The sequence below is a fragment of the Notolepis coatsorum genome (genome assembly GCF_963971535.1).
Source record: "Notolepis coatsorum genome assembly, chromosome: 1".
NCBI lineage: Eukaryota > Metazoa > Chordata > Actinopteri > Aulopiformes > Paralepididae > Notolepis > Notolepis coatsorum.
This window is the reverse complement of record NC_140165.1, coordinates 76,941,514-76,962,831: the sequence shown is the minus strand read 5'-3', so window position 1 is coordinate 76,962,831 and position 21,318 is coordinate 76,941,514. Positions and strand designations below refer to the sequence as shown.

At 49.7% G+C, this 21,318-nt stretch overlaps 1 protein-coding gene across 1 annotated transcript in view; it reads right to left on the bottom strand.

Annotated features, from left to right (window-relative positions):
- The window catches only part of dnah2 (dynein, axonemal, heavy chain 2), a gene marked incomplete at both ends in the record, with an annotated part of 509,699 nt that overhangs the window by 107,839 nt on the left and 380,542 nt on the right, over positions 1-21,318 (bottom strand). Inside the window, 3 exon segments of the mRNA XM_084326360.1 lie at positions 8-92; positions 6,991-7,124; positions 17,057-17,205. Of these exon segments, the coding sequence (XP_084182486.1) occupies positions 8-92; positions 6,991-7,124; positions 17,057-17,205 (368 nt within the window).

Sequence of the window (21,318 nt, the reverse complement as noted above, 5' to 3'; positions counted from 1 at the left end):
CAGTGACTTGTGTGGCCGTCACCTTGGACGTCTGCAGGGTGTCGACCAGCAGCGCGTCGTCCAGTAGGGAGCCTGTCGCCTCATTCAGCAGCCTGGTAGAGGCACACACACACACACACACACACACACACACACACACACACACACACACACACACACACACACACACACACACACACACACACACACACACACACACACACACACACACACACACACACACACACACACACACACACACACACACACACACACACACACACACACACACTCACGCGCGCGCACACGCACACGCACACACACACAATATCAAGGATGATATTGAGCCAGCCACCCAGAGATCCCATGCAATCGTATTTATTATTTAAATATTGTTATTTAACGTTGTCGGCTTTCCCAATGTTGTCAGCGTTATTGATTGATTGATTTAGATTTTGCATCATGATGCAACTTTTATTTGCTACTTGTTTTATTATGTATTCATTATATAAAGCACTTTGAACTGCAATCCGTGTATGAAAGGTGCTATATAAATATGTTTATTATTATTATCATTATTGACTGCACTCACGTTCCAATTGTACCACTGCACACTTAGGCTATGTGTCCACGTTTTATGAGTTGTCAGCTCCTTTCTGTCATTCTTTTCTATGCTGGAGAAGCGACAGGCGCGCTCCTCTTCCCAGCGCCGCGCCTCGCGTTTTATGAGCTCTCGGCGGCAGCGTTTTTGGTCGGAGCGCTCCCAGCTCATAAAGTTGAAACTAGTTCAACTTTTGGAAAAGGAGCACGCTCATCAATGTAACTTATCGAGGAAGGGGCGGAGCCGCGCCTGGCGCGAGCCTCAGAAAAACGCTCTGATTTTTTTTCTTTTTTTTTTTTTTTTAAAGTGGTCCGCCTTGAAAAAAAGGTTTTTAGTGGACACATAGCCATGCTCCAGAATAAACTTTTCATTTATAACGTGTCGTCGGGTCCGTGAAGCAGGCCAATGAAACGTTTATTCTGGAGTATATGATAATGCAGGTTCTATTATCCTAACTAAACATTGTATACAACTTTCTCACTCAAAATATTCGTCAATTATAAAATATCTTCACTGGCACAGTGCCTAAATTGTCAAGAGGAGTGTGTTGTCACAGGACAAGTTACAGTATAGTACAGTAGTATTATGCAATAAGGACGCTCCCTTACATTTCGTCCTGTACAGCCAGAATCTATTGACGGATTTTGTTGATTGAGGTTTCGTTGGAACACCAGAATATAGATCTTATAAACGGTATATGATTTGTTCGAGACATATGCAGCTCCAGGCCGAGATAGCCTTCGCAAAGTGGCGTGATTTGCTCCAAGTCTGGCAGTGAACGGTATTATACATGAGGCTGAGGCTCTAAGCGACTGACTATGCCACCTTACGTTTCGTCCTGTACTAAGTTAAGCACAATAGAATATAATATAATTATGAAATCAAATATAGGCCAGGGCTTTACAACTTAATAAAGAGATTGAATACAATTAAATGGGATATAAACTAAATTAAATATAGCACAATAGAATCTAGTACAATTATAAGTGACAAATGTAATTGGAATAGGACATTACAAACATAATGCAATGACGAAAGATAGTGACAAAAACACAGGACGCAATGTGTCATGAAAATACAAATTAAGCAAGCTCTATACATTACGAAGTAAATTAAATACAATACAAAATGAACGGAATACTAAAGTCCAACCACGGCAGGAGATTTTCGAGCGACGATCGTGCAGCAACTTGTCGACAAGGACAATGAGGAAATATGATGACTTCTACTGGTGTATCATTTGTAATATAAATTTATTTATCAATACATTCATTGATCAATAACCTACATATTATTACCATGCTACTTATGTTAATTATGAATTAACAGGAACAATTTAAATAAATAACGTTAGTTGGAAAAGCTGTAGTGGCCGCTTGTCATTAACTAATAAATTGACAATGCGCCACGGTGCACCTACTTAAATGTTTTTATAGTCGGGTAACAAAAGAAGTTGTGAAGGTTGACAGAGTTGAATGTCCAGGCTGCAGCTACTAACAGCTCCTTCCCAAGTCTTTCACCACCGAAGGCGAAGACCACAGGGTCCTCAGTGAGTCCGAGCAGAGCGCTCGCTATACTCATATAACTATGGTTATATGAGTTATAGGATAACCGTATGTTATATTATCGTATAGCTTACGCTCTGCTCGTAGTGGAACACAGGAGCTGAGCAGAGCGGAAGCTCAACAAATGTACCCGCTGAGGCCCCCCACAACCATCAGAACCAGGGAGGACCAGAGCCCCCGGACCCCCCTAGAGGGGGACGGGAGGGAATCGGATCTGACTGTGGGACTTACCTTCACACAGAAGGACCCGCGACTACACAGGCGCGCATCCCACATGCCACTAGGGAACGAACGGGGGAAAAAAAACTGTTACAACCCCTAACATCACAGGGTCAAAGGTCAAGAACCCAACCCTGTGGCAAGGCCGTAGCAGCGGAGCGCGAAGGAGGACCCAGCCCCAGGAACAGCCTGAGGGTCAGGCCCCCCCGGAAAGGGGGCCTGGTGAGGCCAACGATGCCGCAGCATCGAGACCCCACCAGACAGTCACTGGTGACACCACCCCCCACATCGCCAGCGTATCGGACAGGGCCCAATCCAAGAGCAGGCCCTTCCCCCCTACAGCACGCCGCCCTGAAGCACTCCACAGAGGCTACACCCCCACAACACTGTGGGGCCAGTCGGCGCACCGGGGAGACAACCCCCAAAGAGGTTGATCCTTCAATCCTGGCAACAGGTCAAAAGCGTAACCCGACCTGTGCCCGGAGCACTGCGGACTAGACAGGCGCCTAAGGGGTCTACTGAGAACAGCACCCCGGCGGAAGGGGCATTCGGTATGCTGTGCACCATGTCGCAGCCTCCACTAAAACCCGACCCCCTAGAGAGGCCGAGGCAGAGAAGGCTGACATGATTGGCAGACGTCATGAAATGTGCGGGGGCACACTCGCACAAGCCCGGCCTAACCCGAGAGTCGACTCCGCTATCAACACACCGGGGAACCAACCACCCCCCTATGTTTAGTTTAACAGGAGGCGGTTGTTCCCTTAACCCCCCCAAGAAAAAAAAATCCGAAACACAACTGCGTGTATACACCGGCTATACAGGCAGTACAAGCGTTTCAGTTTTCAAGAAGGGGTTAACCCAGGCCAACAGGTCGACAAGAACGAGTCCGGACCTGGCCCCGGCGGACCGGGACGTACACAGGGATGCCAGAGGGGTACAATAGAACCACCTCGACAGCCCCCTCCCAGCCCCGCAAAGCAGGGGAAGGGAGGGGTGAAAAAGAATGGAGAAGGACCAGGCTCCTTAGCACAGCGCAAGGTACAACACAATATGGACCAAGCAACAGTGAAGGATAATACGCAGTGACATAACCCACGAACACACCTCCATAACATCAAACCCTGCAACGCCCGGGCCAACCCGGCATTTTCCCCCCGAAAAAGCACAAAGTCCTTCAGGGTACCAGAACAGCAGATCTGCGCCCCGGCGGACAACGGGTTAACTGACCTGGTCCAGCGCGACCAGAACCAGTCCCGTGTCCTAATCACGCCACCATCCCCAGTCCTAAGAGGGGGGTAGGTACGTGTGTCGATCTAAAACATCACAGAGGGCGCCACCAATATGGTCAGAACATGAACGCACCGCACCCGGTGGCCCACCCCATGGGCGTGAGACCCCTCCGCCAATGCTTTGATCTACTCCGTCATCTCCCCCCAGAGATGAGCGAGAATTCGTCGAGACTAACCTAGTACACTGGCGCTCGGAAGAGATAAAATCTCCATCCTAGTTGCTCTATAAAAAAACGCTATTTCGATGATGAGCAACCAAGGCGCGCCAGCCCATGCGTGGTTCCACACAGAAGCACCCAGGGCCAGAACTATGTACACGTCGAGACCCAAAACACATCAATGGTAATTCTAAAAAGAACCCAGATAACGTTCCCTCCATGCCGCCTGGGACGAGCGGCAGGAAGCTGGCCAAAAGACACAGATATGGGTCCCATATGACGGGGGGAAAAACCCTGTCAACCCTGTTATGTATAAGAAAGGGGACAGGAACCCCCAGAGAGACCTCCCACGTGAGTAACAATTGAAAAGATATATGTAACATTGAGCTACGTGACCAAAAGCTCAATACATATGCAATAGAGTGCAGAGCAGAAAACAAAGTTTCCACGCACCGCATAACTCAATCTTGACAATAACAGCGGTCCACAACATGGAGCCTGAAAAGAACTCACAGAAGCCTCACGACCAATAGAAACGCGCCCAGTGACGTATTCTATGGCGGGGGGAAATTCCGTGACCCACCTGCCCAAATATGGCGTGGGACCAGGGAACTCACCAGGAGGGACCTTTTATTTAATAACGAAAATTCTATGTTGGGGAGGGGAAGGGGACAGGGGTAAACAGGCGAGTCACTAGCGGCGCCTGCTGTGTGCAGTGTGGTGTTTGCCCCTACGGGGAGCCGGCCCGGAGGAACTGTTCTGGGGAGCCTGGTCACGTCGATCCCTACCGTTACCTCCGGGCGTGGGGCGGCTGGCTGCGGCGGACGAGGCACTCCCTCCACTCCTGGCCTTCTTCGCCGAAGGTCCAGTAGCGGCGGCGGTGGTGGCGGAGGCAATGGTCGCGGTCCTCTGCCGGCGTTGCTTCTTCCGGACATCACCGGTGGCATCGGGTCGGGGGAAATGGGGTTGGAGCACAGAGCACTCCTCCTCAATCTCTCTGCAGGCTGCCGTCATCTGCTGCATGGCCGACCCGTATAGCCCAGCATCGAAGAGGGGGGCCGTGAGCAGGGGAATCCTCTTCTGCTCTGGCACCTGCGCCTGCTCCAGCCAAAGGTGGCGCTGGGATAGAGTGGGCATGGCGCGCTCCTTCCCCGCGGCTATCGCCTGCAACTGGGTTAGGTGCAGGATGGCTCCAGCCGCCTGGGCGTGAAGATATTGCTGATGGTCATCCAATACCGACCCGCCCGCCATCATCATTCCCTTGGGGAACCGGCTTTCGCAATGGCTCCCACACCATTTCAGGGACAAAGTATGGATGCCATCGGGCTATCAAGCCGAGGCACCCCATCCTTTAGCCCCTGGACCAAACCCGCCACCCGCGTGACTGGCACGTAGGCGGGGGTAAGGCCAGTGATGCAGGAGATTACCTGTCCCTGTTTCACGTAGGCCTCCATTGATGGGAAGAATGGGCAGACAACGCCCGTCTCTCTCACAGGACGACGTTGCCAGAGACAACCTATCATGTCATCAGGAACAGGTACAGGCAGAGGCTGCGGCACCGCCACGGCATTAGCGGCTGTGGCGGCCACCATGAGCTCGGGGAACAAGGCAAGCAACTCCCCTTGCGTACCTCCCTCCATGTCACTCGCGTCCCTCACGTACGGGAGGCTGCCACAGGCACCACCATCAGACTCGGCAGATAGCTGGGCATCTTGTCTCAGGGTCCGAGGTTCTAACCCAACACCGGAGAACAAGGGACCCCAAGGAGACGCAACACTCCCTGCCACACCCTGAGGGGGAGAATGATACGTCTCCACTGGGGCATCGAACAAGAGAGCTCTCGCCCCTTCCATATGATCCTCAGTCTCCATTGGAAATGGAGACGAGGCAAGAGAACTCTCGTCCGGCTCCAGCACAACATCAAAGCCTGGCCGTTCGCCCCTGCAGCTCGCCGCCTTATGACGAGAGCGAGCAGAGGCGAAGAGTCTGCGTCACAAATCCCCAGCCACATGAGGAGCTGTCGGCCTATCGGCCGACTGTCCACTGTCGGGGGAACCAGGGCCGGAACCAGGCCATCTCACGGGAGATGGAGGCTCAACGGCCCCTCGGAGAGGCAAACTCACCACCGGGCGCTGCCCGGGCATATCTGACTGCCACGACCGCGGAGTCAGAGACGCCCCACGATGCACGGAGAACACGGCAATGGAGAAGCGCTGGTGAAGGGTGACGTTGTGAGCGTCCAAACCCTCCGAAGGTGAAAACATTATGTCTTAGCTTTTCTCGTAAATTGGCGAGAGAGAGAAAAAGAATATACAATGTCCACGTAGCTCCTTTCCAACAACTATTTCGGCACTAAACTAAAGTGGTGTATACAGACACTTGTCGTGGTGAAAATAGGGAAGGAGCTGTTAGTATGGCCACGTCCCCACTTATGTAGAGGAGCGGATGTGGGTGTGGCCAGGCGGATGGGTGTGTACATGTGGAGACATTTTATTCAGAATTAGATTGAAAGGGATAAGGTTCCACTACGAGCAGAGCATAAGCTATAGGATAATATAACGTATTTTTCACCATTAGTATTCCGTTCATTTCGTATTGTATTTAGTTTACTTTGTAATCTATAGAGCTTGCTTCATTTGTATTTTGTGTCTATGCCTCATTTCGGGCTTATGTTTCCCCGTCCAACAGCGCTGTCAGGAGTGCAGACTGCTCCGCGAGCCAAATGCGCTGGAGCAGACCAGGAGCAAACTCCACACATAATGGGGCGTGTCTGCGCTGGTATCTCATCCAGCGCAGACTGTCCTTAGTGGATAGCTCGCAAAGACGGAGCAGATGCCGCACGCAAACCCCGCACAGTTAAGGGTGCAATTTCCACCACGCAATCCATTCTCAGTGGATCCCGCCCTGAATGTATAATAAAATCATATTTTGAACATTTAGTAATTTAGCTGACGCTTTTATCCAAAGTGACTATTAGAATATTACAAATGATGTACAACAAGTCAGCAGGAGGGTTAATCTGGTGGCTAAGGTCCGTCCGTCCGTCCGTCCGTCCGTCCGTCCGTCTGTCTGTCTGTCTGTCTGTCTGTCTGTCTGTCCGTCTGTCTGTCGGTCTGTCTATCCAGTAATAGTAAGAATAACAACAGTAACGATGCTAAAGTGTATTTGACAGAGTCTACCTGAGGATCTCGTCCTCCAGCTCCTGTAGTCTCCTCTTGCCAGAGGCGATGTTGATCACCAGGGAGTCCTTCTGCTCCTCCAGCTCTGGGCGCTCCTTACGCACCACGATACCCAGCAACTGAGCCTCCAGACCCTACACAGAGAGAGAGAGAGAGGAGAGAGTAGAGAGAGGAGAGAGAGAGAGAGAGAGAGAGAGAGGAGAGAGAGAGAGAGAGAGAGAGAGAGAGAGAGAGAGAGAGAGAGAGAGAGAGAGAGAGAGAGAGAGAGAGAGAAAGAGAGAGAGAGGAGAGAGAGAGAGAGAGAGAGAGAGAGAGAGAGAGAGAGAGAGAGACACACGGTGAGATACAATTAAGAAAGACATAAGGAAATATGGACATGGAAATATTGCAGAAATACACACACACATACTGTACACACACACTGGACGTCATACTGTACGTTGACACACACACACAAACAAACATAATGTACACATTAGATAATATATTCCTTTATTGAGCCCCTTGGGGAAACTGCGCGCCTACACAAATGCACGCACACGCACACGCACACACAGAGCGACAAACACACACACATACTGTACACACACATACACATGCTGTACACATACACAAACCTACCCACACCTACACACACATAATGTACGTAGAGACACACACTTACACACACACACACTGTACACATACACATGCACACACACACACACACACACACACACACACACACACACACACACACACACACACACACACACACACACACACACACACACACACACACACACACACAGCGAGAGCCAATGTAAAAAATTCATAAGCAATAGAAATATTGCAGAAATACACACACAAACACACGCACACACATACTGTACCCACACAGATAATGTACACATACACACATACTGTAAACATAAACAAACCTACACACATGCACGCACGCACACACACACACACACACACACACACACACACACACACACACACACACACACACACACACACACACACACACACACACACCTACACACACCTACAAACACACACAAACTGTACACATACACAAACATACACACATGAACACAAACATACTGTACACACACATTTATTGTATTTACACACACAGACACACACACACACACGTGACGGATCATACTGGGTCTGCGTTGTGTTTGATGTTAAATGAGAATGTCCCAAGGGGGAGTCGAACAGGGGGCTCCCGCGTCCGGGGGCAACGACACAGGCCGCTGCACTAAGAAGTGAATTCACTCCTAACTACCATACCTATGCGTCTGTTAACCCTGTTATGGGGAAGTGAGTTTAATTTACCAGCCCGCACTGCCACAGTCACTCGTCAACACACCTGTTTCTGTGACTGTGGACATACCCACGGGCTTCCCCGTTACACACACACACACACACACACACACACACACACACACACACACACACACACACACACACACACACACACACACACACACACACACACACACACACACACACACACACACACACACACACACACACACACACACACACACACACACACAGACAAGGGTACAACTCTTTCAGCTGAGTAACAATGATCAAACAGTGCTGAAACTTGGGTGGTGCAGTATTGAGTGCATAGTAGTAAGGACGTATTAGTATAGTAGGAAGAGTGCATGATAGTATAGGACAGTAAGAAGGTTAGTGTTTTTTTTTTATTATTCTTTTTCAGATATTGATTGAATAAGTGTGTTTTTAGTCAACGGCGAAAGATTGTTCGGGTTTCGGCTCCTAACTGTGGTCGGAAGTTCGTTCCACCATTGTGGAGTGAGGACCGAGAATAGGCGGCTTCTCTTGGATGACCCTCCCGGAGCTCGGATAGGAGTGGCTCTGAGACGGCCAGAAGCTGCAGAGCGTAGGGGTCTTGAGGGTGTGAAAAAAGTGATGCCATCCTTCTTTCAGCACATCGCCTGCTCCACCAGAGGGGGAAACACGCTCGACCACTGCTACACCCCGTTCAGAGCCGGCTATAAAGCTGTACCGGCTCCGCCATTAGTCCGATCATGACTCCATTTACCTGATCCCTGCTTACAGACAGAGATCACGTGACGCCGTCGTGTCACGTGAGGCAAAAAAATTGTCCGACCAATCAGAGGCCACGCTTCAGGACGCTCTCGAGGACGTAGACTGGGGGATGTTTCAAGGAAGCGTCAGTGACGTCAGCGAGTTCGCGGACATGGTCGTGAGTTTCATAACATCACTTGCAGACAGTATTATCCCCACAAAGAAGGTGCGGGTGTTCCCAAACCAGAAACCGTGGGTGGATAGTACTATCAGAGCAGCTCTGAAATCTCGCACCACTGCCTACAACCTGGGCAGAGAGTCAGGAAACATGGAGGAGTATAAGGCTACAGTCTATACTCTGTGCAAGGCTGTTAAACTTGCAAAACGGACGTATGCTGACAAAATGGAGAAACAAATGGCACAGAATGACACAAGAGGCTTATGGCGGGGACTGAGGACGATAACTGACTACAAAGTCAGCGCCCCCTCAATGGGGAGCGACGACGCCTCTCTCGCGGACAAACTCAACTCTTTCTACGCTCGGTTTGGTGCAGACAGTGGCGCCGCTAGCTCAATGGCTAGTGACGTCACTGGCGTGTCGGCTGTTGTGGAGGGGGGGGGGGGCATCCGCGGGGGGGCGGGGACGCTCTCTCATTGTCGGTACACAGTGTGAGAAGAGCATTTATGCAGGTGAACACCAGAAAAGCTGCTGGCCCAGACGGAATAACAGGACGCATACTTAAGTCCTGTGCTAACCAGCTAGCCCCTGTGTTCACCGCCATATGTAATCGATGCCTGGCGGAGTCAGTGGTCCCCGCCTGCTTCAAGATGTCTACCATCATCCCTGTACCAAAGAAAACCTCCCCAACATGTCTCAATGACTACAGACCGGTGGCACTCACCTCTGTGGCCATGAAATGTTTCGAGAGGCTGGTCAAGGATCACATTTGTGCCTCCCTCCCCAGTGATATGGACCCTATGCAATTTGCATACAGGCCAAACAGGTCCACTGATGATGCGGTCTCCCAAGTACTGCACAGCACCCTCTCTCACCTCGACCGCCAGAAGGGGGGCTATGTGAGACTGTTGTTCATTGACTACAGCTCAGCATTCAACACCATAGTCCTCACCAGACTGGTGGACAAGCTGATCAAGCTGTGTCTGAGCTCCGCTCTGAGCGCCTGGATACTGGACTTTCTGAGCGAAAGGCCCCAGGCGGTCAGGGTGGGGGGTCAGACCTCCAACACCATCACCCTGAGCATCGGGTCCCCCCAGGGCTGTGTTCTGAGCCCCCTGCTGTACTCACTATACACACACGACTTTGTGGCCAAGTTCAGTTCCAACTCCATAGTGAAGTTTGCGGACGACACAGTGGTGGTGGGGCTGATCTCGGACAACGACGAGAAGGCCTACCGGGAGGAGGTTGAGGTACTGGAACGCTGGTGCCAGGACAACAGCCTGCTCCTGAACATTGGTAAAACCAATGAGCTGATCGTGGATTATAGGAGAGGACAGCAGGAGACACACACACCACTGAGGATAAACGGGGCTACTGTGGACAGGGTGAGCAGCTTTAAGTACCTGGGGGTCCACATCTCAGAGGATCTGACATGGACAACACACATAGACTCAGTCGTAAAAAAGGCGAAGCAGCGCCTCTACCACCTGAGACAGTTAAGGAAGTTCAGATTATCTGGGAAGATACTCCAGTCCTTCTACTCCGGAGCTGTAGAGAGCATCTTGACTGGAAACATCACTGCCTGGTATGGAAACAGCACGGCACAGGACAAGAAGGCCCTACAGAGAGTGGTGCGCTCAGCCGAGCGTACCACGGGTATTGCACTACCACCCCTGCAGGTTCTATACAACAAGAGGTGCAAATCCAGAGCCTGCAGAATAATGAGACCCTCACCACCCCAACAACAGCCTGAGGTCAGGCAGACGCCTGCGAACACCAGCTACTAGGACAGATAGACTTCGGCTCAGCTTCTTCTCCCAGGCCATCAGAGCCTTGAACACTGAACTCTCCACACACAAGCACACATGAGCACACACACGACACACACACTGTACACGCTCACACACTAGCAGCCACTTTAACATGAGCAAGCACACACTCATGCTGCACATGCCCACACTTATGGCCACTAAGGAAAGGTCACTTTAAGAATAGTATAGTATAACTTGAGATTGTATAATATAGCATGTACATAAAGACCCAGTGCCTCATCCGTAGCTAACAGTGTATTGCACTACCACAGGACCTAGAATGTCCTACCATGGTCTGTAAATAACTTATGTACATATACCGATATGCCCTACTCTGTTTACTTGTTTTATTGCACAATGTCGTTCTATTGGATTCTATTATATGTTATTACTATTGTATTATGCACATCGTTGCGGGCAAGACCACCCGCATTTCATTGTATACTCGTATGCCGTGACAAATAAAACTCTTGATTTGACTTGACTAGTTAGAGACCATTGACCGGAGGTAGGCGGGAGCCGCTCCCTTCGCTGTGTGATATGCCAGGTCGAGGACCTTAAAGCAGATTGGGAGTTGAGTGGCTTCTTTTGTCAGGAAGAGGTGGATCTTTCTGACATTGCTCAGGAAGAATCTATAGGTTCTGGTTGTTGCGGCGATGTGAGTGGAGAAGTTCAGCCGGTCGAGGGACAACACCAAGGACAACACCAAGGTTCTTGGCGGTCGGGGACGAGGCCACGGCTACATTCTCTTTTTTTTTATCCACTTTTTCTCCTTATTTTTCTATTTTTCTCCCATCCCAATTTCGTATCGCCAATTATTTTTCCCTTCAATTCTCCCGTCCCCTGTCTCGAACGTTGCTAGACTATGCCTCCCACTGGTCGGCTCACGCTGCTCCCGATACTTCCTGTCTCTGCTGTACAGGCGTCACCCAACCGACCTGTAGGAGTCGCTGTCCACAACGTCCAATTCCCACCCATCGACTTTCCACCCGCTACCTCTGCCAATTGAGATAGTATGACGACTGCCCCAAGCCGCAGGCAATGCTCGGGGAGTCGAGACCGGAGTCTCTTGCATTGGTGACGAGCGCCACCCAGTCGCCTGCCACGGCTACATTCTCCACTGTGATGGAAAGGTCGGTCAGGGGGGAAGTTTGGCCGGCAGGTGAAGCAACTCTGTTTTGCTTAGGTTCAGTTTGAGGTGGTTGGTCGTCATCCAGGCGGAGATGTCGGACACACGGGCTAAGATCCGCTCAGAGACATAGATATCTGAGACACATATACTGTACGTATGCACAAACTGTTATGGTTTGAAACCGACCCCAATAGCACAACACAAGACAGGTATTAGAGTTAGCCAAAAACAGGGCATTATTTTATTTTTTTTTTTTTACTTTGGCCATTCCGCTGGCTCTTTTTTGCGTTTATCGCATTTACTCTGGTCAAGGATGACCGACAGAAACAGGCTGAATGGGGTACAGATGGGGGGAAGACACTCTGGGAAAAACACGGCTGCAGTCCGGGATTCGAACTCGCTAAACCCCAGATCCGTGACGAGCACGGTTGTCCCCGGCGCCGAAATAGCGCTCGAGGTACGCAGTGAGCTACTGGAGCTCCCCGGGCATTATTTATTTAATACAAAAAAGCGGCACTCAGCCTTTAAGAGGGTAAAAACATAAAACGTCCATGAACACAAAAAAGGCGGCACTGTGCCTTTAACGGGCGAACAGGCTGGGAAAAAGTACCGGGGATCTTCTTCGTCCCTACAACCGAGTAGGGCTCTGCGGCTCAGCTCTGCCAAGGAATCCTCCTCCTCCAGACCAGACGCTGCCCACGGGCAATGCAGCACACAGGGGGTCCGAGGGGAACGGGATGAGAACACGCCGTCCTCCCGTGGAGTAATAGGGAGCGATGGCGAGCCTCACCCCAGGAACCAGGACCACGAAGAGGGAGTTGGGAAGTAGCCGGCTTGACGTCTGGAGTGGGAACACTGGAATCCTCCCGTGGAGTAGTAGAGAGCGAAGGCGGTGTCCCACTCCAGGAAAACGGCGTCAGGTGGTGACGGCTGGCACGTCGTCTCATGCCGGAGACGCGGCAGGTGATGGTAGCAACAAGAACGACCCGACAAGGAGTGGAGGGGAGTCTGCAATACAAGTACTTTCCCGAGCTGATCGCAAACTCCCAACAGGTGTGTGAAGGTGAAAAAACGGCACGCCCCCTCGTTAGGCTGCGTGCAGGATTCCTCACAGTACCCCCCCCTCCACGGGAGCCACCTGGCGACCAGCCAGGCCCGCAGGGGGAAAAAAAATCTCAGAAAGGCACCAGGGAACTGGCCTTGCTAGCTGAAAGACAGTCCTAGCTGTGGGGAGGCTACACATGGGTTAGCTTACAGGGGCTGTCTCACATACACTGTCTGTGCCGGCTGGGGTCGTCGACAGGTCGGGTCGTCCTGTTATGGTTTGAAACCGACCCCAATAGCACAACACAAGACAGGTATGAGAGTTAGCCAAAAACAGGGCATTATTTATTTAATACAAAAAAGCGGCACTCAGCCTTTAAGGGGGTAAAAACATAAAACGTCCATGAACACAAAAAAGGCGGCACTGTGCCTTTAACGGGGGAACAGGCTGGGAAAAAGTAACGGGATCTTCTTCGTCCCTACAACCGAGTAGGGCTCTGCGGCTCAGCTCTGCCAAGGAATCCTCCTCCTCCAGACCAGACGCTGCCCACGGGCAACGCAGCACACAGGGGGTCCGAGGGGAACGGGATGAGAACACGCCGTCCTCCCGTGGAGTAATAGGGAGAGATGGCGAGCCTCACCCCAGGAACCAGGACCACGAAGAGGGAGTTGGGAAGTAGCCGGCTTGACGTCTGGAGTGGGAACACTGGAATCCTCCCATGGAGTAGTAGAGAGCGAAGGCGGTGTCCCACTCCAGGAAAACGGCGTCAGGTGGTGACGGCTGGCACGTCATCTCACGCCGGAGACGCGGCAGGTGATGGTAGCAACAAGAACGACCCAACAAGGAGTGGAGGGGAGTCTGCAATACAAGTACTCTCCCGAGCTGATCGCAAACTCCCAACAGGTGCGTGAAGGTGAAAAAACGGCACGCCCCCTCGTTAGGCTGCGTGCAGGATTCCTCACACAAACAAACCCACACACACACACACACACACACACACACACACACACACACACACACACACACACACACACACACACACACACACACACACACACACACACACACACACACACACACACACACACACACACACACACACACACACACACACATACACAGGCGTCATAATATAAGCTCCATACAGCTTAATTTTGCACTCAACTTCCTACAAATAGAGTCAAGTCAAGTCAAGTCAAGTCAAGAGTTTTATTTGTCACGGCATACAAGTATACAATGAAATGCGGGTGGTCTTGCCCGCAACGATGTGCAATACAGTGGTACAACATATAATAGAATCCAATAAAAAAACAACATTGTGCAATAAACAGGTAACAGGTAACATGGTGGGACATCTCGGTATCTGTACATAGTTATTTACAGAGCATATAGGACATGCTAGGTCCTTTGGTAGTGCAATACACTGTTACTTTTATACTATTTTTAAAGTGACCTTTCCTTTTTGGCCATAAGTGTGGGCGTGTGCGGCATGAGTGTGTGCCTGCTCATGTTAAAGTGGCTGCTAGTGTGTGAGCGTGCACAGCGTGCGTGTCGTGTGTGTGCTCATGTGTGCTTGTGTGTGAAAAGTTCAGTGTTCTGTGGCACTCAGTGTTCATTGTTCAAGGCTCTGATGGCCTGGGGGAAGAAGCTGAGCCTAAGCCTCTCTGTCCTAGTAGCTGGGGTTCGCAGGCGTCTGCCTGACCTCAGCAGCTGGAACAGGCTGTTATTGGGGTGGTGGGGGTCTTTCATTATTCTGCAGGCTCTGGATTTGCACCTCTTGTTGTATAGAACCTGCAGGGGAGGTAGTGCAATACCCGTGGTACGCTCGGCTGAGCGCACCACTCTCTGTAGGGCCTTCTTGTCCTGTGCCGTGCTGTTTCCATACCAGGCAGTGATGTTTCCAGTCAAGATGCTCTCTACAGCTCCGGAGTAGAAGGACTGGAGTATCTTCCCCGATACTCTGAACTTCCTTAACTGTCTCAGGTGGTAGAGGCGCTGCCCCGTTTATCATCAGTGGTGTGTGTGTCTCCTGCTGTCCTCTCCTATAATCCACGATCAGCTCCTTGGTTTTACCAATGTTCAGGAGCAGGCTGTTGTCCTGGCACCAGCGTTCCAGTACCTCAACCTCCTCCCGGTAGGCCTTCTCGTCGTTGTCCGAGATCAGCCCTACCACCACCGTGTCGTCTGCAAACTTCACTATGGAGTTGGAGCTGAACTTGGCCACACAATCGTGTGTGTAGAGTGAGTACAGCAGGGGGCTCAGAACACAGCCCTGGGGGGACCCGATGCTCAGGGTGATGGTGTTGGAGGTCTGACCCCCCACCCTGACTGCCTGGGGTCTTTCACTCAGAAAGTCCAGTACCCAGGCGCTCAGGGCGGAGCTCAGACCCAGCTCGATCAGCTTGTCCACCAGTCTGGTGGGGACTATGGTGTTGAACGCTGAGCTGTAGTCAATGAACAACAGTCTCACATAGCCCCCCTTCTGACGGTCAAGGTGAGAGAGGGTGCTGTGCAGTACCTGGGAGACCGCGTCGTCAGTAGACCTGTTTGTCCTGTATGCAAATTGCATAGGGTCCATATCACTGGGGAGGGAGGCACAGATGTGATCCTTGACCAGCCTCTCGAAACATTTCATGACCACAGAGGTGAGTGCCACCGGTCTGTAGTCATTGAGACATGTTGGGGAGGGTTTCTTCGGTACAGGGATGATGGTAGACATCTTGAAGCAGGCAGGGACCACTGACTCCGCCAGGGATTGATTAAATATGGCGGTGAACACCGGGGCTAGCTGGTTGGCACAGGACTTAAATATGCGTCCTGTTATACCATCTGGGCCAGCCGCTTTCCTGGTGTTCACCTGCATAAATGCTCTTCTCACACTGTGTTCCGACAACGAGAGAGCCCCCCCGCCCCCCCACGGTTGCCCCCCCCCCCCCCCCCTCCTCCACAACAGCCGGCGCGCCAGTGACGTCACTAGCCGTAGAGCCAGTGGCGCCACCGTCTACACCAAACCGGGCGTAGAAAGAGTTGAGTTGAGGAGACACAGGAGAGAAGGGTCTTTATTGAGACAGTAGGCTGAGAGGGAGACAGAGTAGGGGAGACACAGGAGAGAAGGTTCTTTATTGAGACAGTAGGCTGAGAGGGAGACAGAGTAGGGGAGACACAGGAGAGAATGTTCTTTATTGAGACAGTAGGCTGAGAGGGAGACAGAGTAGAGGAGACACAGGAGAGAAGGTTCTTTATGGAGACAGTAGGAAGGCTGAGTGGGAGACAGAGTAGGAGAGACGCAGGAGAGAAGGCTTTTTATTGAGACAGTATGAAGGCTGAGAGGGAGACAGAGTAGGGGAGACACATGAGAGAAGGTTCTGTATTGAGACAATAGGAAGGCTGAGAGGGAGAGAGTAGAGGAGACACAGGAGAGAATGTTCTTTATTGAGACAGTAGGAAGGCTGAGAGGGAGACAGAGTAGGGGAGACACAGGAGAGAATGTTCTTTATTGAGACAGTAGGAAGGCTGAGAGGGAGACAGAGTAGAGGAGACACAGGAGAGAAGGATCTTTATTGAGACAGTAGGAAGGCTGAGAGGGAGACAGAGTAGGGGAGACACAGGAGAGAAGGCTCTTTATTGAGACAGTAGGAAGGCTGAGAGGGAGACAGAGTAGGGGAGACACAGGAGAGAAGGTTCTTTATTGAGACAGTAGGAAGGCTGAGAGGGAGACAGAGTAGGGGAGACACAGGAGAGAAGGTTCTTTATTGAGACAGTGGGAAGGCTGAGAGGGAGACAGAGTAGGGGAGACACAGGAGAGAAGGCTCTGTATTGAGACAGACGGCTGAGTAGGGGATACAGACCTGCTCTTTGACAGCGAAGTTGACTATGGTGGTCTTGGTGGAGATCTCGGGGGTGAAGTGGGGGTTGGACAGCTTGGTTGTGATGTAGAAGCGGAAGTCAGGGCTGTACTCAACCTCCTTATCACCGAGCTTCATCACCAGCCTGCCACCTGCAGCACACACGCACGCACGCACGCACGCACGCACGCACGCACGCACGCACGCACGCACACACACACACACACACACACACACACACACACATACACACACACACACACACACACACACACACACACACACACACACACACACACACACACACACACACACACACACACACACACACACACACACAAGTTCAAGTTCAACTCAAGTTCAGCCCTATTAGGCCATAAGGTGAACAAGATACAAGATTCCTTTATTGCCACACAACCAGGTTGGTGGTATTTGTGATCGGTACAGTGTATTAACTCAATCAGCGCCAGGGGTCGGGGCACCAGGGGGCGCTAGTACGCCATCGCTAATCAATGGGGAGACTGCGAAATTTGCGAGTGCTTAAAATATATCTTATATTATAGCTATGGGTCTAATACACGCGTCGATTGTCAGTGAGTTGCTTCCAGTCAACATGCACAAAACAGATTGTTCTTTCCTCCGTACATTTCCGTTTTATACCGTTTTGAATATGAGTATAGCTTTGGTGATTCTTAGTAATCCCAGGAAAATACGTGATAATAACGTTTGAGTGGAATACACTTATCACGTTGACATTTTTCGCCTGATTATCGAATCTTCCTGAAATCAACACTAGATTATCATTATTATGTCTCCTTGAGCATACATGAAATGGCCCTCGTAGCGGGGCGCTCGCCCCCCCCCCCCCCCTCCCCACCGCAGCCAACGGTAAAAAGCACAACACATTCCACACAGACAGCTTCGATCATAGTAGAAAGAAATATCAGATCAACGCAAGATTGGATATAATAGAGTCCTTACCTGGTCTCTGATGTAATGCAAAAGAAAGAATCCAATTATCTGATCGCCATTCTAAATACTGCTTGTGGAGGTCCATCCCACATTGTCCGGCATTGCATATGAAGGGGGGGGGGCAGCATCGCAGATGTATAGTTGTAAACGCTAGTCCTGCCGGAGTATTTAAACTCCGCCCGCACGGCTCAGATCGACCCAGAAAATAAACTACACCATTTCTAATGGAGTGCAATACCGGCTGGAAGGCGTAGGCGGCGGTATTTGCCCCTTTGCGAGCTCAGACCCATTCCCAATGATAACATCAGGCTGGATGGATGAAAAATGAATGGATATAGCTAATAAAAGAAATAACGATTAAAACCCGAATTTTCTCATGATTGGCGCTGAACGGTTGGCGAGTTAACCCGACTTTTCTCGTGACTGGCGCTGAATGAGTTAAGCTTTACAGTACATAAAACTGGAACAGATACATTTAGTCATACTTAAAGTTTAAAGTGCTTTATTTGCATTTAACATTGTTTAAATAAATTGGCTGAACTATAGCCTCAACTTGAGCATAATACTGTATGCATATAAAGTGCTGTAAAAACAAAGCCTGGGAACACTTTTACTGAAAGAGGACAATAATACAATGAAACTGTGGGATATTTGTGGATATCCTGATGAAGAATGTCTCAGTCAACCGAGGCTTGGATAATAACAAGGTTTATTAACCAAACAGATAGAATACATAGAGAGAATGGCTGAGGCTCTCGCCCCAGGTGATCAGCTGAAATTACCCAGGTCTGACCTCTATTGTGGTCGGGAGGAGCCCTTTATAATTCAACAAAGGGGGTGTGTGGTCCCATTTGATAGGTCAGATGGGGGGGAGGGGGTACAGGTTTGGGGACACAGGGGAGGGGGGTGTCTTATTCCACAGAGAGGGGGGGGGGCACAGGTAAAGGGAACACAGGGGAGGGGGATATATTTACATGAGGACATATTATACCACAATACTCACTTTTCTTTCTTATAATGTGGGTGAGATTAATGTATAATATACCAGGATTGTTTGGAACAGGTAAAAGTGGGGATAATAGTTTAAAATAGAATTATTTACATACATGATTAATAGAATTATTTACATACATGATTCATGACATGATCGACTGGACTGCGGTCTGTGTTATTTTGATATCAGAGATGTGGGAATAGATATCACCCTTTTCTTTTATTAATCGCTCAAAATACCTATATCAATGAGTGGTCCTCATCTCTGATATCAAACAACAATTAACATAATCATTTGAAGCTATCGCTGTGCAAATATCTTGGCATACCTTCAGTCGTTCATGTCGTGACTCTGGGGAGCTAATGTGATCGTTGTGCATACAGGCATCGTAATAAACCAATTAAATACATGCACTGTCTGTGTGGTTAGAGTGCACAGGGTGAAAAAACAAAATAGTTTGCATAATTATTAGGAATAGGATTTACACATAAGGCTGATGTGTACAAAAACATTTTAACAACCGTTAACCTGGTGGTTAATAAAACTAACATGATTGATTATGGGAAACTGTTCAAAAATATATATATATATTTTTGCACGTTTTATGATGATTCTTGATGAAATTACTTAGGATCCAGTTGTATTTACCCTGAGTTTGAGTGTCACTTTCATCTGTGATTGCCTCAGTTTTGTTGGTCTTTACTTAGAATCAGGCAATTTTCTCCATTTCTTCTCTATAAATGAGGAGATAAAACGTCTTATGCATCGTTTCTGTATGTAATTCTAGTGCATATACTATCAATGGTTCACCATACAGGTGCAAAACAACGTTACATGTCCTCTTCTATGAGAGAATAAAACAACTGATTCTTTCTTGTCTGACAATACAATTGTGTACCCTAAGTAATTCAAATGTGATGTAATGTGATCATGTGGTCACTTCTTCCTTCAGCAATACATTTTAGCTCATTATTACTAACCATTGTTAATGCTTTCTCATTGATTTCTTTTCATCACATCCCTAGTTCATCGTTTTGCAGATACATACAATTGTGTGAAAAGTTTCCTGCTTGTGAAGGTATTAATCTGAATGATGTTGCGTCGTTGTTGACAAGGTGTTCTCTGTCGGTCGTGTGGCAGGGCCAAACAGTAACACATAAAAATTAAATAAATATATACAATAGACATTACCTTAGTGGCTAATGTGTCAAAATAAAATTGAAAACCGTTAACCTAGTGGTTAATATAAAAGGTGATTATGATAATCGTTATGCATTGTTCTGTGGTGCATACTATCAATGGTCAAAACAAACTTGGTGTCTTGGAACAATCCAACTGGTTCTGCCTTGTTTAACAATACCATTTTGTAATGTGACTCTGTGATCATTTCTCATTGTCATTATAAAATTGGTTAATGCAATCTTACTGATTGTATTTCATCATATTCCTAGTCAATAATTTTCCAGATACATATGAACTCTGTGAAACAGTTCTTGTTTGTGAATCTGACAGTTGCTGTGAAGTGTTGATCATCTGTTCTCGGTCCAGATATATATGAACTCTGTGAAACAGTTCTTGTTTTTGAATGTGTTGTGCTGGTTTCGCTGTCCTCTCCTCGTCATTGCGGTACCACTTGATGGAGGGCGAGGGCCCGCCGGTGTAGTGGCTAGTCAGTAGGACGCTCTTTCTCACACGGATGACAATCTTGTCATGGGAATCCACCTTGATGGTCGGGGACTTCAGTTCCCGTTTGCAGGTGATGGGTTTGCTTCTTCAGGTGGCGCTTGCGAACGAAACTCTTCCGGCACATGTTGCATTTGTACGGCTTCTCTCCCGAGTGGACCCCCCTCTGGTGCTCCTTCAAGTTAGCCGCGGTTGCAAAGCACTTCGCACACTGTGTGCATCGATGGGGCTTGTCCCCTACTACCCCCACGGCGTGGGTCTTCTGGTGTTGCTTGGGGCTGGACGCGGTGGCGAAGCCTTTACGACGGGGCTTGTCCCCGGCCCCCGCGGCGTGGGTCTTCTGGTGCTGCTTCAGGTTGGAGGATGTGGTGAAGCCTTTACTGCACTGGCCACAGGTGTACGGCTTCTCGCGTGTGTGGAGCTCCTGGTGCTTCTTCAGATGCCTCCTGCGTACAAAGCTCTTCCTACACTGGGTGCACTTGTACGGCTTGTCATCCGAGTGCATCTTCATGTGTTCTCTGAGAGAGATGGCCGCCGCGAAGCTCTTGCTACACTCGGAGCACTGATGGGGCTTCTCCGGCATCTGGTGAGACTTGAGGTTGAAGGCGTCGATGAC